Source organism: Ochotona curzoniae, unplaced genomic scaffold (assembly GCF_017591425.1).
Source record: "Ochotona curzoniae isolate NIBS_2020 unplaced genomic scaffold, NIBS_Ocur_1.0 contig_1, whole genome shotgun sequence".
NCBI lineage: Eukaryota > Metazoa > Chordata > Mammalia > Lagomorpha > Ochotonidae > Ochotona > Ochotona curzoniae.
The window spans coordinates 38,720,997-38,737,521 of NW_024464918.1; the positions used below are offsets into that span (position 1 = coordinate 38,720,997).

A 16,525-nucleotide genomic window follows, 5' to 3' on the forward strand; every position below is an offset into this window, starting at 1 on the left:
GAGCTGGTTCTAATCCTGGCAGCTCCACTTCCCATCCAACTCCCTGCTTGTGGCCTGGGAAAGCAGTCAAGGATGGCCCAAAACCTAGGGAACCTGCACCCATTTGGGAGACCTGGAAAAAGCTCCTGGCTTTGGATCGGCGCAGCACTGGCCATTGTGGTCACTTGGTGAGTGAATCATCGGATGGAAGATCTTCCTCTCTGTCTCTCCTCCTCTCTGTATATCTGACTTTCCAATAAAAAATAAATAATTCCTTTTTAAAAATCACTTAGCAAACAATTAAGCTTTTAACTATACAAATGCTTGCCTCCAGTTACCAGTCACAATTTTACCTTTGCCATGCCTTTTCAGAGTGTTTCCTTCATCAAAAATCAGATTGTTTCCTTTTTTAAAAAAACAAAGAAGATTTATTTATTTTTTATTGGAAAGGTGGATAGAGAGGAAGATCTTCCATCAATGTTTCACTCCTCAAGCGGTCGCAAAGACTGGAGCTGAACCAATCCAAAGCCAGGAACCAGGAGCTTCTTCCAGGTCTCCCATGCGGGTCCAGGGTCCCAAATTCTTGGGCCGTCCTGAACTGCTTTCCCAGGCCACAAGCAGGGAGCTGGACAGGAAGCAGGGCTGCCGGGATACGAACCTACACCCCTCTGGCATTCCAGCGCATTCAAGGCAAGGACCTTAACCGCTATGCTATCACGCCGGGCCCCAGATTGTTTACTTTAGAGCTTATTCACTGTTGCCATAGAATAAATGAAAATGGTGATCCTGCCTTTTCCCAGCGTTACTTGCTGTCTGAACATTATGTGTGACCAGCAAATCACAGCAAAAGGAATCACAGAATAAGACTGATCTGCTTCCACAGCTGCCCAGCCTCCGGTCAGGTTGTCTGACTGAGACAAAGGCATTGCAAAAAAAATTGTAAAAAAATGAATAAATAAATAATGTGCCGTGTAAGGATAGTATTGGAGGATGAGGAAGACGAGCCAAAAGGAAAAAGAAAGGAGCTAGAGGGGAAAGGAGACAAAACCGTTAAAACATTCTTGAAAAAGGGAAGCCAGCAAGGAGTTTTCTTACCCTCAGACTAACTAAACAGGGCTCCGTTTCTCTGTTTAGATTAATAGTATTTGTATTTTCCATTAAAAAAAATCTTGATTTATGTGACAGTTAACGGGGGGCGGGGTAGGTAGGAAGAGATCTTCCATCCACTGGTTCACTCCCCAAATGGCCTCCAACTACCAATACTGGGCTGGTCTAAAGCTGGGATCCAGAAGCAGCTTCTGGGTCTCCATGTGGGTGCAATAGCCGAAGGCCTTAGGCAATCCTCCACTGCTTTTCCAGGCCATTAACAGGGAGCTGGATCAGAAGTCTAACAGCCAGGACATAAACCAGTGCCCATATGGGATGCCGGTGCTGCAGGCAGAGGATTAGCCTGTTATGCCGCTGTGCTAGCCCCAGTATCTTCCATTTTTAAATCAGCCGTTACTCAAGGTAAGTATTACGATCTGCCACTCACTAGTTGTGTGACCTTGGTTAACTTGCTTAGCCTGTCTTACTTCATTTTTGCAAAGGAGTATTACACCTGCCTCATCGATGATTGTGAGGATACAGCTTAAACAAGTGTAGAAGTCCTTAAACCAGTTAGCTACTATGATTTATAAATCAATCAAATCTCCTAGAAGTTAGGAGTAGGCCAAATATCATATAACTGATGAGTAGTTGAATTGGCATTTGCTTCCAAAGCAGTGTAAGTTAGACAGTAGTTTACCTATTCTCTCTTACCTCCTGGCAAGGGCCACAGGAAGATGGTACCTTGAATGTTTATGGTATCACATTTTTAAAGTATGATAACTTCTATCCCAAAACTTGAGAGAAAACCAAGTTCAATAGAAAAAATGCCCTTTAACTGGGTCACCAGAGATCTTACGCACGGGCTTCACATAGAACAATAGAAAAATGTTTCTCACCCTTCACTGATTCCCATGCAACCCCCATCAGCAAAACTGACTTGTATATTGTCGCCTCTGGAATGTTTTCTGAGCTGCGATATTACCTCTGGAGATTGTAATATACTCTTCGGAGGGAGAGCATGTGGTCGCCAGCCAGGGGACTGGAGGATATGTGACTGGGAGAACATAAAAGAGCCAGGGTTATGTATTTCTGGGGTGATCCAAGCTGAAGGAAGGGGAACCTCATGGAGGAGAGAGGGCAGAAAATCCCAGGATCCCTCTGGCACATCCCTCACCGGGTTCGTCTGCTCACCTTTCTGTGGCAGCACTGGGGAGTCGGTGAGTACGGTGTCCAGCCGGGGAAGCACTCACTCCAAATGTACCACATTCATTAGGCATTTTGTAAAATGCCTCCACCTCCACCTTGCTGCTCCGTGAGACTGGCAGAAAAATAATACTTTTGCTATGCTGTTTTATTTATCTACATTCTGTCATGATATACTTTGATGTAAGTTTTTAATTTCGCTTCAGCTCTCAGCTGCTCTTGCCGTTACAGCTCAGGGTCAGCAATGAGGTTAGCCACAGTAGCACAAAACAATTTCCTGTTTGTACAGCCCAGGTAACATTTGGATGAGGATTAAATTTTACCACATTTTCTACTAGCCCAAGCCTATTATTTCTAATGAGTTTTAAATTGCTTCAAGAACATGTATTTCAAAACTTAGTGCTATGATCCATTCAGCCTGAGCAACTTAATAAAAGAAATTTCTTTCTTAAATTTTGGTTAAAATGCTGCATGCAGTGTAATAAATGTTATTACTTTGGAAACCTACTTCTCAGTTTTAAAAACTGCATGTTTTTTATGCTCAATTTCCATTTGTCTCATCTTTTCTTCCCTTTGCCTGTGGGTGTTGGTATCTTTAGTGACATCTGTTGGTTGAAGAGTGCACAGAGGCAGAAATGGTGATGGTTTTCATAAGACTGGCCAGAATGGAACTGCTTTTATTCCTTCCTCAGGAACCAAGAATCTGAATTTCAAAAATGGATAGAATCAAAGCCATGCTTATTCACTACCCAAAGAATTTACATCATGGGTCATTTAAGCAATATGTGCTCTGTGTGTTTTCGAAATGTAACTTAACATGCAGAAATTGAATGTGTACAGTGTTGTACAAGTCAGCACCACTCATTATGACCAGTGGTGTTGCGGGGCCCTAGAGGTCTGTGAGAGCATCACAAGGACCGCCTGATAAAGGAGAGTCAGGGAGGACCCACCGTGACCAGAAACACCCTGATGGCACCAGACTTGCTTGTAAAAGGTGTGGCCTATTAAGTGTTTTTTAAAGAACTTAGAAGTCCTGTTAGAACCAATATGTACTGTTAGAAGGATTGTAGTGCTAGAAGATTGTGATTGTATATTTGCAATTGTGTTATTACAAGAAGAAAACTGAAGAAAGCTTTGGCCTTTAAATAACTAGAGGCATAATAAAATGTCACAAGGAAATAATAATTCTTGAAAACAGATTATCCAAGACCCACGGGCAGCCTTATGTCTTATCAGAAACCTGTTTGAAGATATAATAAAGCAGCCAAGAACAGAGTCTCAACAGGTCAAGCCTTTGCTGCTGTGCTTCTGGTCCAGCTCCCTGCTAATGTTCCTGGGAAAGCAACTAGAGTTGGCTTCAGTATTTGGGTCCTTGCCACCCATGTGGGAGACATCTGTGGAGTTCCTGGCTCTGGCTTCAGTCTGACCCAGCCACCCCTGTGCAACTCTCTGGGGAGTTAACCTGTGGATAGATGATCTCTCTTCCTGTTTTTCCCTTCTTTGTGTCACCCTAAATTTCAAAAAAATAAAAATCATTTTTTTAAAAAAGCAAAAGCTGACCAAAAAAATTTTTGGAAATGTGTGATAGTCAATACCTAAAGAATCACAAAACCAGCTTCAGGTTTTGTGTCTTACCAAGAATCTAGGAACCTGCTGCTGTTAGAGAATCTCTAGTTTTAAAAAAAAAAAAAAAGATCTATTTTCTTTTTATTGGAAAGTCAGATTTATAAAGAGAAAGAGAGAAAGACCTTCCATCACTGGTTCACTTCCCAAGTGCCTTGGAAACATCCAAGATGTCTTTCAGTAGGTAACAGATAAATAAACTGCATATCCAATATGGGCTATTTTTAGTGTTGAAAATGATGAGGTATTAAGTCATGAAATGACATCAAGCATCTATTACTAAGTGAAAGAAGTCAATTTGAAATAGCTACATAGGGCCCGGCGTGGTGGCGCAGTGGTTAAGGTTCTCGCCTTGCACGCCCGGGATCCCATATGGGCGCCGGTTCTAATCCCGGCGGCCCCGCTTCCCATCCAGCTCCCTTCCTGTGGCCCGGGAAAGCAGTCGAGGACGGCCCAAAGCTTTGGGACCCTGCACACGTGGGAGACCCGGAAGAGGCTCCTGGCCAGCACGCGTGGGAGACCCGGAAGAGGCTCCTGGCTTCGGATCTGCATAGTATCGGCCGTTGCGCTCACTTGGGGAGTGAATCATCGGATGGAAGATCTTCCTTTCTGTCTGTCCTCTCTGTATATCCACCTTTCCAATAAAAACATAATAAAAATAAATCTTTAAAAAAATAGCTACACATAGAGTGATCACAACTATATGATAGTCTGGAAAAAGTAAAAATTTTAGAAGACAGTAAAAAGATCAGGGGATAGAAGAAAAATAGGAATGAACAGGCAATACCCACAAAAAAAATAGGGCGAGAAACTGTGATACTATAATGATAGAAATATTTACACAGACCCAAAGAATGTATAACATCTAAAAGTGAACCCTAATGTGAACTGTGAAGTTCAGGTGAGCGTGATGTATCAGTGTAGGTTTGTCAGTTACAGGGACAGTACAAATCTAGTGTGGGATGTTAGTAATGAAGGAGGTTATGCAAGAATGGAGATAAGCAGTAGATAGGAAATCTCTATGACTTCCTCTTCATTTTTACTACAATGCTAGAACTGCTTTTTATAAGTTAAAAAAAAAAAAGGAATATGTTGCACTACTAAGAGTGTTAAGAGATGGTCCTGACCTGGTACTAGGACAGAGAACAGAACAAATTGATCAACTACCCCAGCCACGTGTTGGCAGTGAAAATCTGGGCAAGTGGACATGCTAAGGTGGACTGTGTCAGCCAGTGGATTCTGAAGAGATTTCATCATGCTTGGAATGACGAGATTGGAAGCAATTCAGAACTGTTGAACTATCGAAACCAGTTGAGCAGTGCCCTCGTAGCATGCTCCACATCCAGGACCCTGGGATGGTTGGGAGAGTGGGTGTGGCTTCTCCCTTTGTCTCTCCCCTTCCCCCCAGAATCAGGAAGGAAAAAAAGAGAATGTGGAAACAGTGGTCTTACTCACTTTCCTGTAGCCCTTGACCCTTTGAGCCCTAATCAACTATGTAAAGATCATCAAAATAAAAATAAAGAGATGGTCCTTGTCGGAAGATGACATCTAACCAAACATTTCCAGTAAATGAGGGAGTTAGTTGTAAAAGAAAGAGCATTCCAGGATGAGGAAACAAGTTTTGGAGTAAAAGCAGGAGTGTGTCTGACATTTCAGAAGGAGAGATCAGCAGCCAGAGCAGAGAGAACAAAAGGGGGAGTAAAATAAGGACAAAGTTGTGTGAAGCCTGCAGACAACTCTAAAGATTTTGATTGTAAATTCAAGTACAATAGAGAACATTTTGAGCAGAGGAATAAAGTGAGCTGGCTTAAATTTACAAAAGATCAGTCAGACTACTATATTAAAGTTAGGCAGTAAGGGACTAAAGATAGAAACAGGCTATCAGACAAGACAATATTGCAATAATCCAGACAAAATTTGATATTGGCTCTGGCAGGGGGAGTGGTAAGAAGTAGTTGGATTCTGTATATATTTTAAAAATAAGACAAATCATGTTTTTTAGTGGATTGAATGAGCAGTATGAGAAGGGAAAAGGACAGTTGAGGGAGTTTAGCATAAGCAATTTTTATAATAAGTTTTTATTTTATTTTTAATATTGACTATGTAGTTGAGAAGAATGCATACTCAAGTAGGCCTCAGAGGTCATTCCTTGAGTGATCTTGATAGTTCTGAGACGTTGTCGGCTTTCTCACACCAGAGTTGGGAAAACCTTTCTAAAGTCTATTGGTTGACCAAGAATACTAAAGTGTATCCACAGACCTGCAAATCATAGCCAGGAGAATTTTTAACCTGCTCTGCTTCCCATGTTTTGATGAGGTGCTTGACATCCTCAGTTGGCTTAGATGAGATGGCTGTCATGTCTTTCATGTAGCATGAGCAGCTTTAAAGATAGAGCTGTCATCAACTGATGATTGTAAAGGTGGGATCAGAAGTTTTATTTGTTTGAGATGTTGATTAGACATACAAGTGGAGATGCTGGATAAGGATTTGGATGTGCTAGTCTGGAGTTTAGAAAATAAGTCTAGCCTAGAGAAATAAATGCGAGAATCATATTTGCTAGTACTTAAACCTGCAGAGCTAAGTAATATGACTGGGGAGGGAAAAGAGAGATGGGTGAATGTAAATACAGGAAAAAGTTTACATTTGAACCCTGGTGTACTCCAGTGTTAAGAGGTAAGGCAGGAGAGGGTAACGTGGCAAGAGAGAATGAAAAGGAAGGAAGATAAAATCAGAAGAATGTGTGTCTTGAAAAAAAGAAGAATTAGATGATCACCTGTTGCAAATGATCACCTTTTGCAAATGATCACCTGTTCCAAAAGCTGTAAAGGAATAAAGTAAGATGAAGACTAAGAACCCATCGGTGTATTAGCACTGAGATCATTGGTAACCTTGAAGAGAACACTTGTAGAAGAATGGGAGCAAAAAGTTCTTTTTGAAAAGTTTTGTTACAGAGGGGAACAATATCCAGCAAGGGAAGTAGGGTCAGGTTGTGTGTGTGTGTGTGTGTGTGTGTGTGTGTGTGTGTGTGTGTGTGTGTGTGTGTGAGAGAGAGAGAGAGAGAGAGAGAGAGAGAATGTAAGAGATAATAGCATGACTTAGATTCTGATGAGAATGACCTGAAGACTGACTTTTCCAGAAGACACTATCAGTGAATGCAGATGTTACAGAAATTTGGGCATGGTATCATGGTATGAACATTTAGAATTAGATTTCTAGAAGTGGATTTATACTTTTTTATTTTTACTTATTTATTTCAGAGACAATGAAAGGGAAAGATACAGACAGACAGAGCTCCCATACACAGTTCACTGCCCAAATACCCATTGGCTAATACTGGAACCAAAAGCCAAACCAAAGCCAGGAGCCTAGAACTCAGTCTGGATCTCTCATATGGGTGGCAAGGCCCCAACTCTGTGATCTGCTATCCACTGCCTCCCAGGGTGCACATAGCAGGAAACAAGAATCAGGAGATTCTACCCAGGGATTCAAACCTGGGTAGTGCAACAGGGGCTATAAGCATCCCAGCTGGCATCTTAACTGCTATGCCAATCAACTGCCCTGGTCATACGTTTCTATTTTTAGTAAATATTACCAAATTGTCCTATTCATTCCCAGCAATTTGTTTAATTTCCCACATTTTTATCAACATTAGATTGGTTTCATCTTTTTCAATTTGAAAGGGAAATATTATGTTCCCTTCTAGTCTTCACAGCTTCAGCTCTGTCACAGACCGTTTGATGTCTAGGGGAGTTGGCTGGTTTGTGGAAAGACCAGAGGATTAAGTGACCTCTGGAGTAAAATGTCAACAAGCTTGCGGTTTTCTTCCCATAACTGTTAAGATGATGAATGAAGACACTCAACTTACAGAACTGTCAGCTTACTATCAAACTCGCTTTAAAATTTTAGAGATTAAAAGGAAAAATAAAAGGTAAATCAATGTAATGGATTGCTTTATAAACCAGGAAATGGAATTGTTCATACCATCAGTTCCTCCTGAAGCGAGAACCACAATACTCTGTTTTTACTATTGCATGTTTTTTCTAGCATTCTTCTTCTGAGTCACAGAAAACTGGTGGGATGTGGTGCAAATAGCCAAACTATAAAAATCCACAGCTAAATCTGTGAAGGAACGGGGGGCAGGCAGCAAAAAGCAGACCTTAATAATTTGAGTCATGTAAATGAAAAGGATGAGAGGGAGGTGACACTATTCAATACTATACATGGATACACAACTCCACCCCTTCCTATTTTATACTCTGACTTCTCCAAATGTAAACTTACATGCTGTTAGACTGCAAGAGCGAAAAATGAACCCCAGTATTGCATGTTGTCATAGTTTGAGTCACTGAGCACTGTACCACTCACTATGGTAAACACTTTGCCAGTAGTTCTCCTTTACTCCACACAGGAGCCTTGTGAGTTAATGTGTAGTTGTCCTCATTTTATACATAAGGAAGCTGTAACCTACAGAGATTAACAGTTTGTTTACATACCTGGGTAGTAAGGAAACAGCTAGAATTCAAACCAGGTCACTACAGTGAAAAGTCTATAATATTCATCACTGTCTTATGGACTATGTTGCTTATCTGTTCATCATCAGGTGTAGGGAGTCTCTTGAAAAGGATAGTATCCTGGAGTCAGTCACTCAGGAGAAAGGCACAAAGTTAAAACTGGAGGTGGTGAGAGTAGGCGTACAGCATAGAGATGCATAGAGATCAAATTGCTGCTTGGGATACCCACATCACTGTCAAGGTGCCAGGGTTCAAGTCCCAGTGCCAGATAGATAGATAGATAGATAGATAGGTAGGTAGGTAGATAGGTAGGTAGGTAGGTAGATGACTTGCTTTATTTATCTTAAAAAGTGACAGAAAGGGAACCGACAAATTTTGCTGCTGGTGCACCCCCAAAATGACCACAGCAGCAGAGCTGGTACAAGCCCAAACCAGGAGGCTGAAAGTCCATCCCATTCTCCACATAGGTGACAAGGATCTTCATGGCTTTCATTGGTACATTAGCAGGGAGCTGAAAAAGAACCAGAGGGGCTAGGACTCCAGCTTACATTCTGCTGAGAGATGCCGGGATCACCAGCAGCAACTTAACACACTATACCCTCCAGCTCCACTCTTTTTTTCTTTTTAATATTATATATTCTTTATTTTTTATTTTTGATAATATTTACATAGTTGATTGGGGAGGGGGTTAGGAGAAAGTGAGTGAGACCATTATTTCCACATTTTCTTGTTCCTCCTGTATCTGGGGCAAGGGTGGAAGAAAAGGGAAGAAGCCACACATAGCCTCCCAACTACCTCAGTACTCAGGGGTGATGAATAGCTACCTGATGTCATCCCAGGGTTCCCAATGTGGAGCATGTTCTGAGGGTTCTGTTCAAGTAGTTTCAGTAGTTCTGATATGCTGCCGATCTCAAAGATCCAAGGTTGAAGAACTCCTTCCACAGTCCATTGGTTGACATGGTACACCCTAGAGTCTCCATTCATCCAGAAATTTGTTGTCAAGGATTGGCTGGGATAGCTAACCAATTTGTTCTGACCTCCTTACTGTGTGATGGTCCCAGATGTCCTCCACAGGCTCCAGTAGACTGCCAAATCTTCTAAATTGCATCTGGGTGTGCTGTCCATTGCTTCATCTTTCCCACTAGGGAGACCCAATTCTGACATATGCTCTCCACAGTCAGCTCACATGTCCTGCCACTCTCCCCGTGGTTGGATTTTCTGAGTCCAGCAGTTTAGTTGGGGGGACCCTCAAAGAAATCTTGTCTGAGGTGACCCCAGACCTGACCTTCTGTGTGTTTATCAGTACTGGTTCCAGCTCACTCCATCACTCACATCAGCCTACACACACCTACACACACACATACACACACACACACACACACACACACACACACACACACACACACACAGATAGTTGCAATTGCTAGGTCATATCTCCAGCCTCATTTCTTATACAAGCCAGTGGATTCTGCGGCCAAGCCCAACTCTGCCTACCACACACTCAGCCCTCACATACACCATCAGGAGCTGTGGCCCAAATGTTCTTAGAGCAACCCCTAAAAACCTCCACTGAGTGAGCCCCAGCCTTGGTTCCTGTGCCTACCAGTATGTACAGTGGACTAGTCTGTCCCACATCCCATTCAGCTCTTGTACACATCTTTAACTGTTGCAACCTAACTCAACCCAATTGACTGAACCCTCAAGCCCTCACTCATGCCAGTAGTGCCATCGCCTATCTAACTAGGCCTGCCCCAAGTCCTGGTTCTCATGCTCACGAGTGAGCCAGTTCTCTTGACTCCAGCTTCCTGCTAATGCACATCATGGGAGGTAGCTCAAGTGGTTGTGTCCTTGCAAGAGAGAGACTGGGAGGCGGAGGTGGAATTCAAGCTCCTGACTAGAGTTTGGCCATCCTCTGGTTTTTAGTGGAAATTTGGGAAGTGAGCCAATAGATCTCTTCATCTGTCTGTCTCTTCTTTCTCAATTAAATAAATGTTTTTGTTGTTCAAGAAATATTAGAACATTTTTATAAATAGATCTGAAAGTCTTAGCTAAGCGAAAGGGGAAATTTTTGCATCTTTCTCTGTCCATCTCTAGCTGTTGAGACTCTTGAATCTAATCTTGAGAGAAGTCTAGAAGGGTGCTTCCGAGTATTGAAAGCTGGCAACCACAAAAGTCCTTTCTATTAAGAATAGAGAGTACAAGTCAAGAAGGAAGAACTAAAGTAGTTAATATAAATGAATAATGAGGAAACTTTTTGATAAGCCAAATTATCATGCCATCTTTTATGCTTATTTCCCAGTCATTTCCCCTTATCATTGAATGGTATTTCTTGTTCTGCTACAGCAAATACAAGAATAACAATGACAATTCCGTTGTTCTTATGTCTCGTTTCCAAATTACTGCCTTTGGACAGATGTGCTATTCAGTTCACATCATTCTTTTCCAATAATCCCGATAAAACCTCAGTAACCATTTTACTAAGGTTGAGGTTTCTCCCCAATTCCCAGTTATAGCACATGCAGTCAGTGGCAAACAAGTAGTTTTTCCTGTTGGTTCTAGCCTCTGAAAGTTTCGTGAAGGAAACTGTCATTTCCTATTGTGCTGCAGTGATCCTACTAAAAAGTAGCAAGAGTTAGTGTTCCCGTTGCTGCCAGCCATGAATGCCATCATTTCCAGTGTAATATAGATCCCACTGGTAGAAAGTAAATGCTGGGAAGGTAGGAGTTGCGCTTCTTTAGGTGTGTGGTGGAGCAAAGAGGATAAGGAAAATTATACTGAAAGAGGAACATCAAACATCCAACTTCTCTGTTGGATTTAAGTTTTTTGAAGACTGGGTCTCCAATTTCAATAAGTACTGTTGAATACATATTGAGTAAAGGTGAATAGCAGTAAATAAATGATGATTGGCCAAGCCTTCTTCATCTTTTATAGCTACAAGTGAATGCTGAGCACTTGAGCAAAATGAGATACAATTTCCTCTTCAAAAATATTAGTCAGGCGCAGGCATTTGGCACAAAGGTTAAATACCACTTGGGACACCCACATCTTGTATCAAAGTTTAATTCTGGGATATGCTTCATTCCAGCTTCCTATTAATGCACACTCTCAGAATTAGCCAGTGATGGCTTAATTAATTGGGTTCCTGCCACCTGCTGGGGATACCCAGTTTAAGTTTCAGGCTCGTAATTTTAATCTGATCTGCCCCCAGCTGTAGTGGACATTTGGAGAATAAACCCATGGATGGAAGATTCTCTCTCTCTTTCAAATAAATAAATCATTTAAAACTATTTATCCCTTGCAGATTGTGGTACAACAGATTAAGCTGCTGCTTAGGATACCCACATCTCATGGCAGAGTGCCTAGGATATAGTCGTACCTCCATTTCCTGTCCACCTTCTAGCAAATATGCCTAGGAGGTAACAGGTGATGTTCCAAGTACTCGAGTTCCTAACACCCATGTGAGAAACCCAGATGAAGCTCCCGGCTTCAGCCTAGCTCGGCGCTGGTTGTTGTGGCAACTTGAGGAGTGATCCAATGAATAAAAGATTCCCCTGTTTCTTTCTTTCCCTTTCATCCTTTATTTCTTTTTCTTTCTTCCTCTCTCTCTCTCCCCCCTCCCCTTTTAGTCCCTTTCAAATAAGTACACAAATCTATTTAAAAGTTTCTCATTCTGTTGCATGTTTGTAATGCATATGTATCTGACATGCTGCAAAAATCCAGACATGCGGGCCCGGCGCGGTGGTGCAAGTGGTTAAAGTCCTCGCCTTGCACGCCCGGGATCCCATATGGGCGCCGGTTCTAATCCCGGCAGCTCCGCTTCCCTTCCAGCTCCCTGCCTGTGGCCCGGGAAAGCAGTCGAGGATGGCCCAAAACTTTGGGACCCTGCTCCTGCGTGGGAGACCCGGAAGAGGCTCCTGGCTTCGGATCGGCATAGTATCGGCCCGTTGCGCTCACTTGGGGAGTGAATCATTGGATGGAAGATCTTCCTCTCTGTCTCTCCTGTCTGTATATCCGCCTTTCCAATAAAAAAAAATAATAATAAAAATAAATCTTTTAAAAAAAAAAAAAATCCAGACATGTATACACGATTACAATGTGTAACAAGTGTGACAAAATAGAAGTTGTGAACTAATCCTTCTTGATGATATGTTTTCCAGATCTTTATAATCAAATTTGTTTTCCTGCATCTTTTCCTACAGAATATAGAACCTTGTCTTTCCCCAAAAAATCTTCTGATTAAATAGACCCCCAATAGTTTGCCCTCTTTCATCCACCTTGACCTTACCAACAAACACAGAATTTATGAATGACTTCCCGTCTTCTGAAATTACCCTAGCTTTTTCCATCACATACACCGTCTATTCTTTCTTGAGACGTAGAAAAAAATATCTGCCTTGATTTAATTAAGCTTGAGGTAAAGGTAGGAAAGCAGTTGTTTAAAATGTCCTCCCAGAACCCCATGTTCTTTCACCTCCCTCCATTTGCACCTGATCTACTTGGGAAACTGCACTTGATCCTTCAGACAACCTGTTCTCTTGTCCTAAGTGTTAATCTCTTCTGCTATCCCATAACAATTTGACATGGCTATTTGATAGCACTTGTCACATTGTATGGAATTATTATTTACAGATCTGCTTCCAGACCAGATTTAACTCTTTCAGGGCAGATTTGTTTTTATTATTTGTGTGTTTATCCCAGTACCTCATACAGGAGAACTTAACAGCTTAACCATAAATGCTGTGATACCAAATTGATTATTTATAGAACTGCTGTATCTCTTAAGATAAGTTAGGATGAGATTATGAATTTGGGATTGAGTAAATAATTGAAGACATGCTTCAACCATCCAGTCAGTGATTTTTTTTCATCCAGATGTATGAATTATAAGCAAATCCATGTGGGTTTGTAAGGCTGCACAGAAAGCACTTGCATGGAAATGTTCAGCACGTTTATGAGAGACACCCCTCCCCTGGTCTAGTCCTGTTTCTTGCTACTAAAAATGTTGGTCCTTCTAAACCTCCTAGTACGCACAAGATAACTGTGATTTAGATATTCACAGGATTCAAATAGGGCAAAAGAAGCAATTTGGTGTTTATGAAATATGAGTATTTATTTTAGGAATTGGAGTTTATACAATCTTGGAGGAAGATAAATAAATAGGTGCAGAGGGAGAATTGAAGATTCAATAAAAGAAATCACAGATGAGCCCTCCTCAAATCAGAGGATGGATGGACAAGTTCTGCCTTCTAGGTGTCCCTGCAAGAGCTTGTCTAGCCGCTGGAGTGAGGCTCTGAGAGGACACAGGGTGGAGGAGTTGGCAGGGTGGCATAGAAGTCAGTGGAAGGCTGTTGGCTCTGCAGAGCGGCTGCTTCTGTAGGCTTGCTGTCAGGTGTTTGGTGGTGGGCTTAGGCTCGTTGGTCAGCAGGGCTGGTAGTTCTAAACACAGAACATATAAGAACAAAGACAAACTGGAGCCTAGAAGTGTTCCTCCATATTACTCTCAGCATCTTTAACCACAGTGACCTTCAGAGAGTCATGGCGGCTGCTTCACGTTCAGCCTCCAGATGCACAATGACTTCTGTTTTGGCCACTTCTACTTGAGCCATAGAAAGATACAGATTCTAGAAAATTTATTTAGCCAATTTCACACAGTATTAATCAGCACAACATACCCCGAAATTTTATAAATACAGTTTATTTTTGGTTGTGTGTATTCAGTTTTTTCATTTACGTGAAAACAGTTAGAGAGATAGAATCTTCCATCTGCTGGCTCACTCTCCAAATGGCCACAACAGCTCATGCTTGGACCAAGCTGAAGCCAGGAGCCAGGAACTCCATCTGGGTCTCCCACATGGGTGCAAGGATCCAGACACTTGGGCCAAATTCTGTTTCCTTCCCAGATATGTTAGTTAAGAGAGCTGGACTGGACTGGATAGGACAGGTGGGACTTGAGTCAGCGTCCTTAAGGGATGCTGATAGGTTTAACCGCACTTACTCCTGTTTTCAGTTTTAGAAGCAGTGCTCACTCGAGCAGGAAGCAACAGGACTAGGGAATCTGTGAATGTATGTATTTTTAAGAAAGAATGTGAGATATTACCTAGTGATGTATCTTACTACTATACATTCCAGAAACAAAAATTGTTGACTGTAAATACGAACTACCACAGGAAATCGTAAGGTAATTACATAAACAATTCCTGGTCCTTTGATGGCTAGCATAGAATAAATACACTTTTTAAAGCAGCCATCCCAAGATATTTTTTAAAAAGCATCTAAAGAGGAAAAGTAACATTTACTAAGCAATAAATGTGTCATATTTTCATTTAATTTATGTTCCAAGTCCCTAAATTAACCCAAAAATCAAGTTCATATTAAACCACTGAAAATTCCTCCAGAAATTAGAGTGATTTATGTTTCAATCAGGCTATTTTTTTACTCTTGGCTTAACTGACTATTTGACCTTACTTTTAAAAATATTTTTTATTGAAGGAATAGCATCTACATCAAAATACATAAAGTGAACTAATCTTGAGTACAGCTCAATGAACTTTTACATATCTATTTCTATACACACGTAATTATCTAGCTGAAAATACGCAGCTAGCCCAGTACCCTAAACTGATTTTCCTTGAGCTCTTTGTTCTTCCCAGGTAAACTGCCCTGTGTTTTCTGTTTCATTACAATGGATAGTTCAGTTTTTGAAGCGATGCTGGGGGAAGTAAACATCAGCAGGAAAGTGAAAATGTTACATAGTGTGCCCCGTAACTGTTGCTTTGAACTGCATCTACTTAATGTCACTTTCTGTTTCTGCTTTTACCCTAAAACAGGTAATCAGATCCTGTCCCTTGGGAGCCTCTCCAAAGATCAAATGTATCCAATGAAACTCAAGGGCATCTCCATCTGCTATTCAGCTCTCAAATCTGCCTTGTGTGGAAATTATGTCAGCTTTGGTGTCTTCAAGTTGTATGGGGACAACCATTTTGACAATGCACTCCAGGCCTTTGTCAAAATGCTGCTGTCCGTGCCCCACAGTGACTTGCTAGTAAGCCATCCTGCATCCTTGGAGTTTTTGTGTGAAACGTGAAGCGTGGCCACCACAGACCTCATAGTGCTGCCAGGAAGCCTGGGGATTAGAATAGCACCACAGCGTTTTATGTCTGAAAAGAGCGTACTTCACTGAACTTACAGAATTCGGACAACCATAGGCGCTGTATATATATAATTTCCTGTGCACATTTAGAAAGTTGCAGCTAGTATTTTCTAACAAATTGGTCATCCAATTGTCTTTTGCTCACCAGAGTGCTCACAGTCTTCTGCATATAGAGAAAGTGTAATTAGTAGTTTCAGTTAATGGCTTATAACTATAGAAAAGACACTTTGTAAAATATATTTTTTTTATTGGAAAGGCAGATATACAGAGAGAAAGATCTTCCTTCTACTGGTTCACTCTCAAAGTGACCACTACAACCGGAGCAAAGCCTATCCAAAGCCAGGAGCCAGGAACTCCAGAACCTGCAGGAGGTCTCCCATGCAGGTTCAGGGTCCCACTGCTTTTGGCCATGCTCTGATGCTTCCCTGGGCCATAAGCAGAGAGCTAAATGGGAAGTAAAGCAGCTGGGACACGAAATGGCACCCATATGGGATCCCGGCAGATACAAGGCAAGGATTTAGCCACTAGGCCACCACACCAGGCCCAGAAAAGATCTTGTAACCATCCAGGAAAGATCTTTCCTGCAGCAGGGCTGGCTGCCAATTCCACCCTTGCCCCGTATCCCCCCACCACGCCACCCACCCACTTCGTTCCACTCTGACCTCTCCCACCATTCATTTCCATTACAACTCTGGGGTGGTGCATGGAGTGCCAAAGCAAAAGCTGAGCAACGTGATGTGTAGTCCCAGTGTTGCCACTCACTGGTCATTTATCTTGAATGGATCTCTTGTTTCTACCCTATGAAAACGAGCAAATTAAACTGATTTGAACATTCCTTTTTTACTCAACCAGCAAATACCTATAATTTATGTCAGTAAACTATTTTAACAAGCATCCCACATGATTCTCATGAAAGTGTTCTTCAAACTTTCCAGCCCATCAGAAATACCTGGAGGACTTCGTGAAATTC

The 16,525-nt window shown here is 41.8% G+C and overlaps 1 protein-coding gene across 2 annotated transcripts in view; it reads left to right on the top strand.

Moving 5' to 3' along the window:
• Window positions 1-16,525, top strand: part of RANBP17 (RAN binding protein 17) — a 266,615-nt gene that overhangs the window by 209,753 nt on the left and 40,337 nt on the right. For both annotated transcript variants that reach the window (XM_040976743.1, XM_040976736.1), the window contains one exon: window positions 15,233-15,447. In XM_040976743.1, the coding sequence (XP_040832677.1) occupies window positions 15,233-15,447 (215 nt within the window). The remainder of the gene's footprint in view (window positions 1-15,232; window positions 15,448-16,525) is intronic.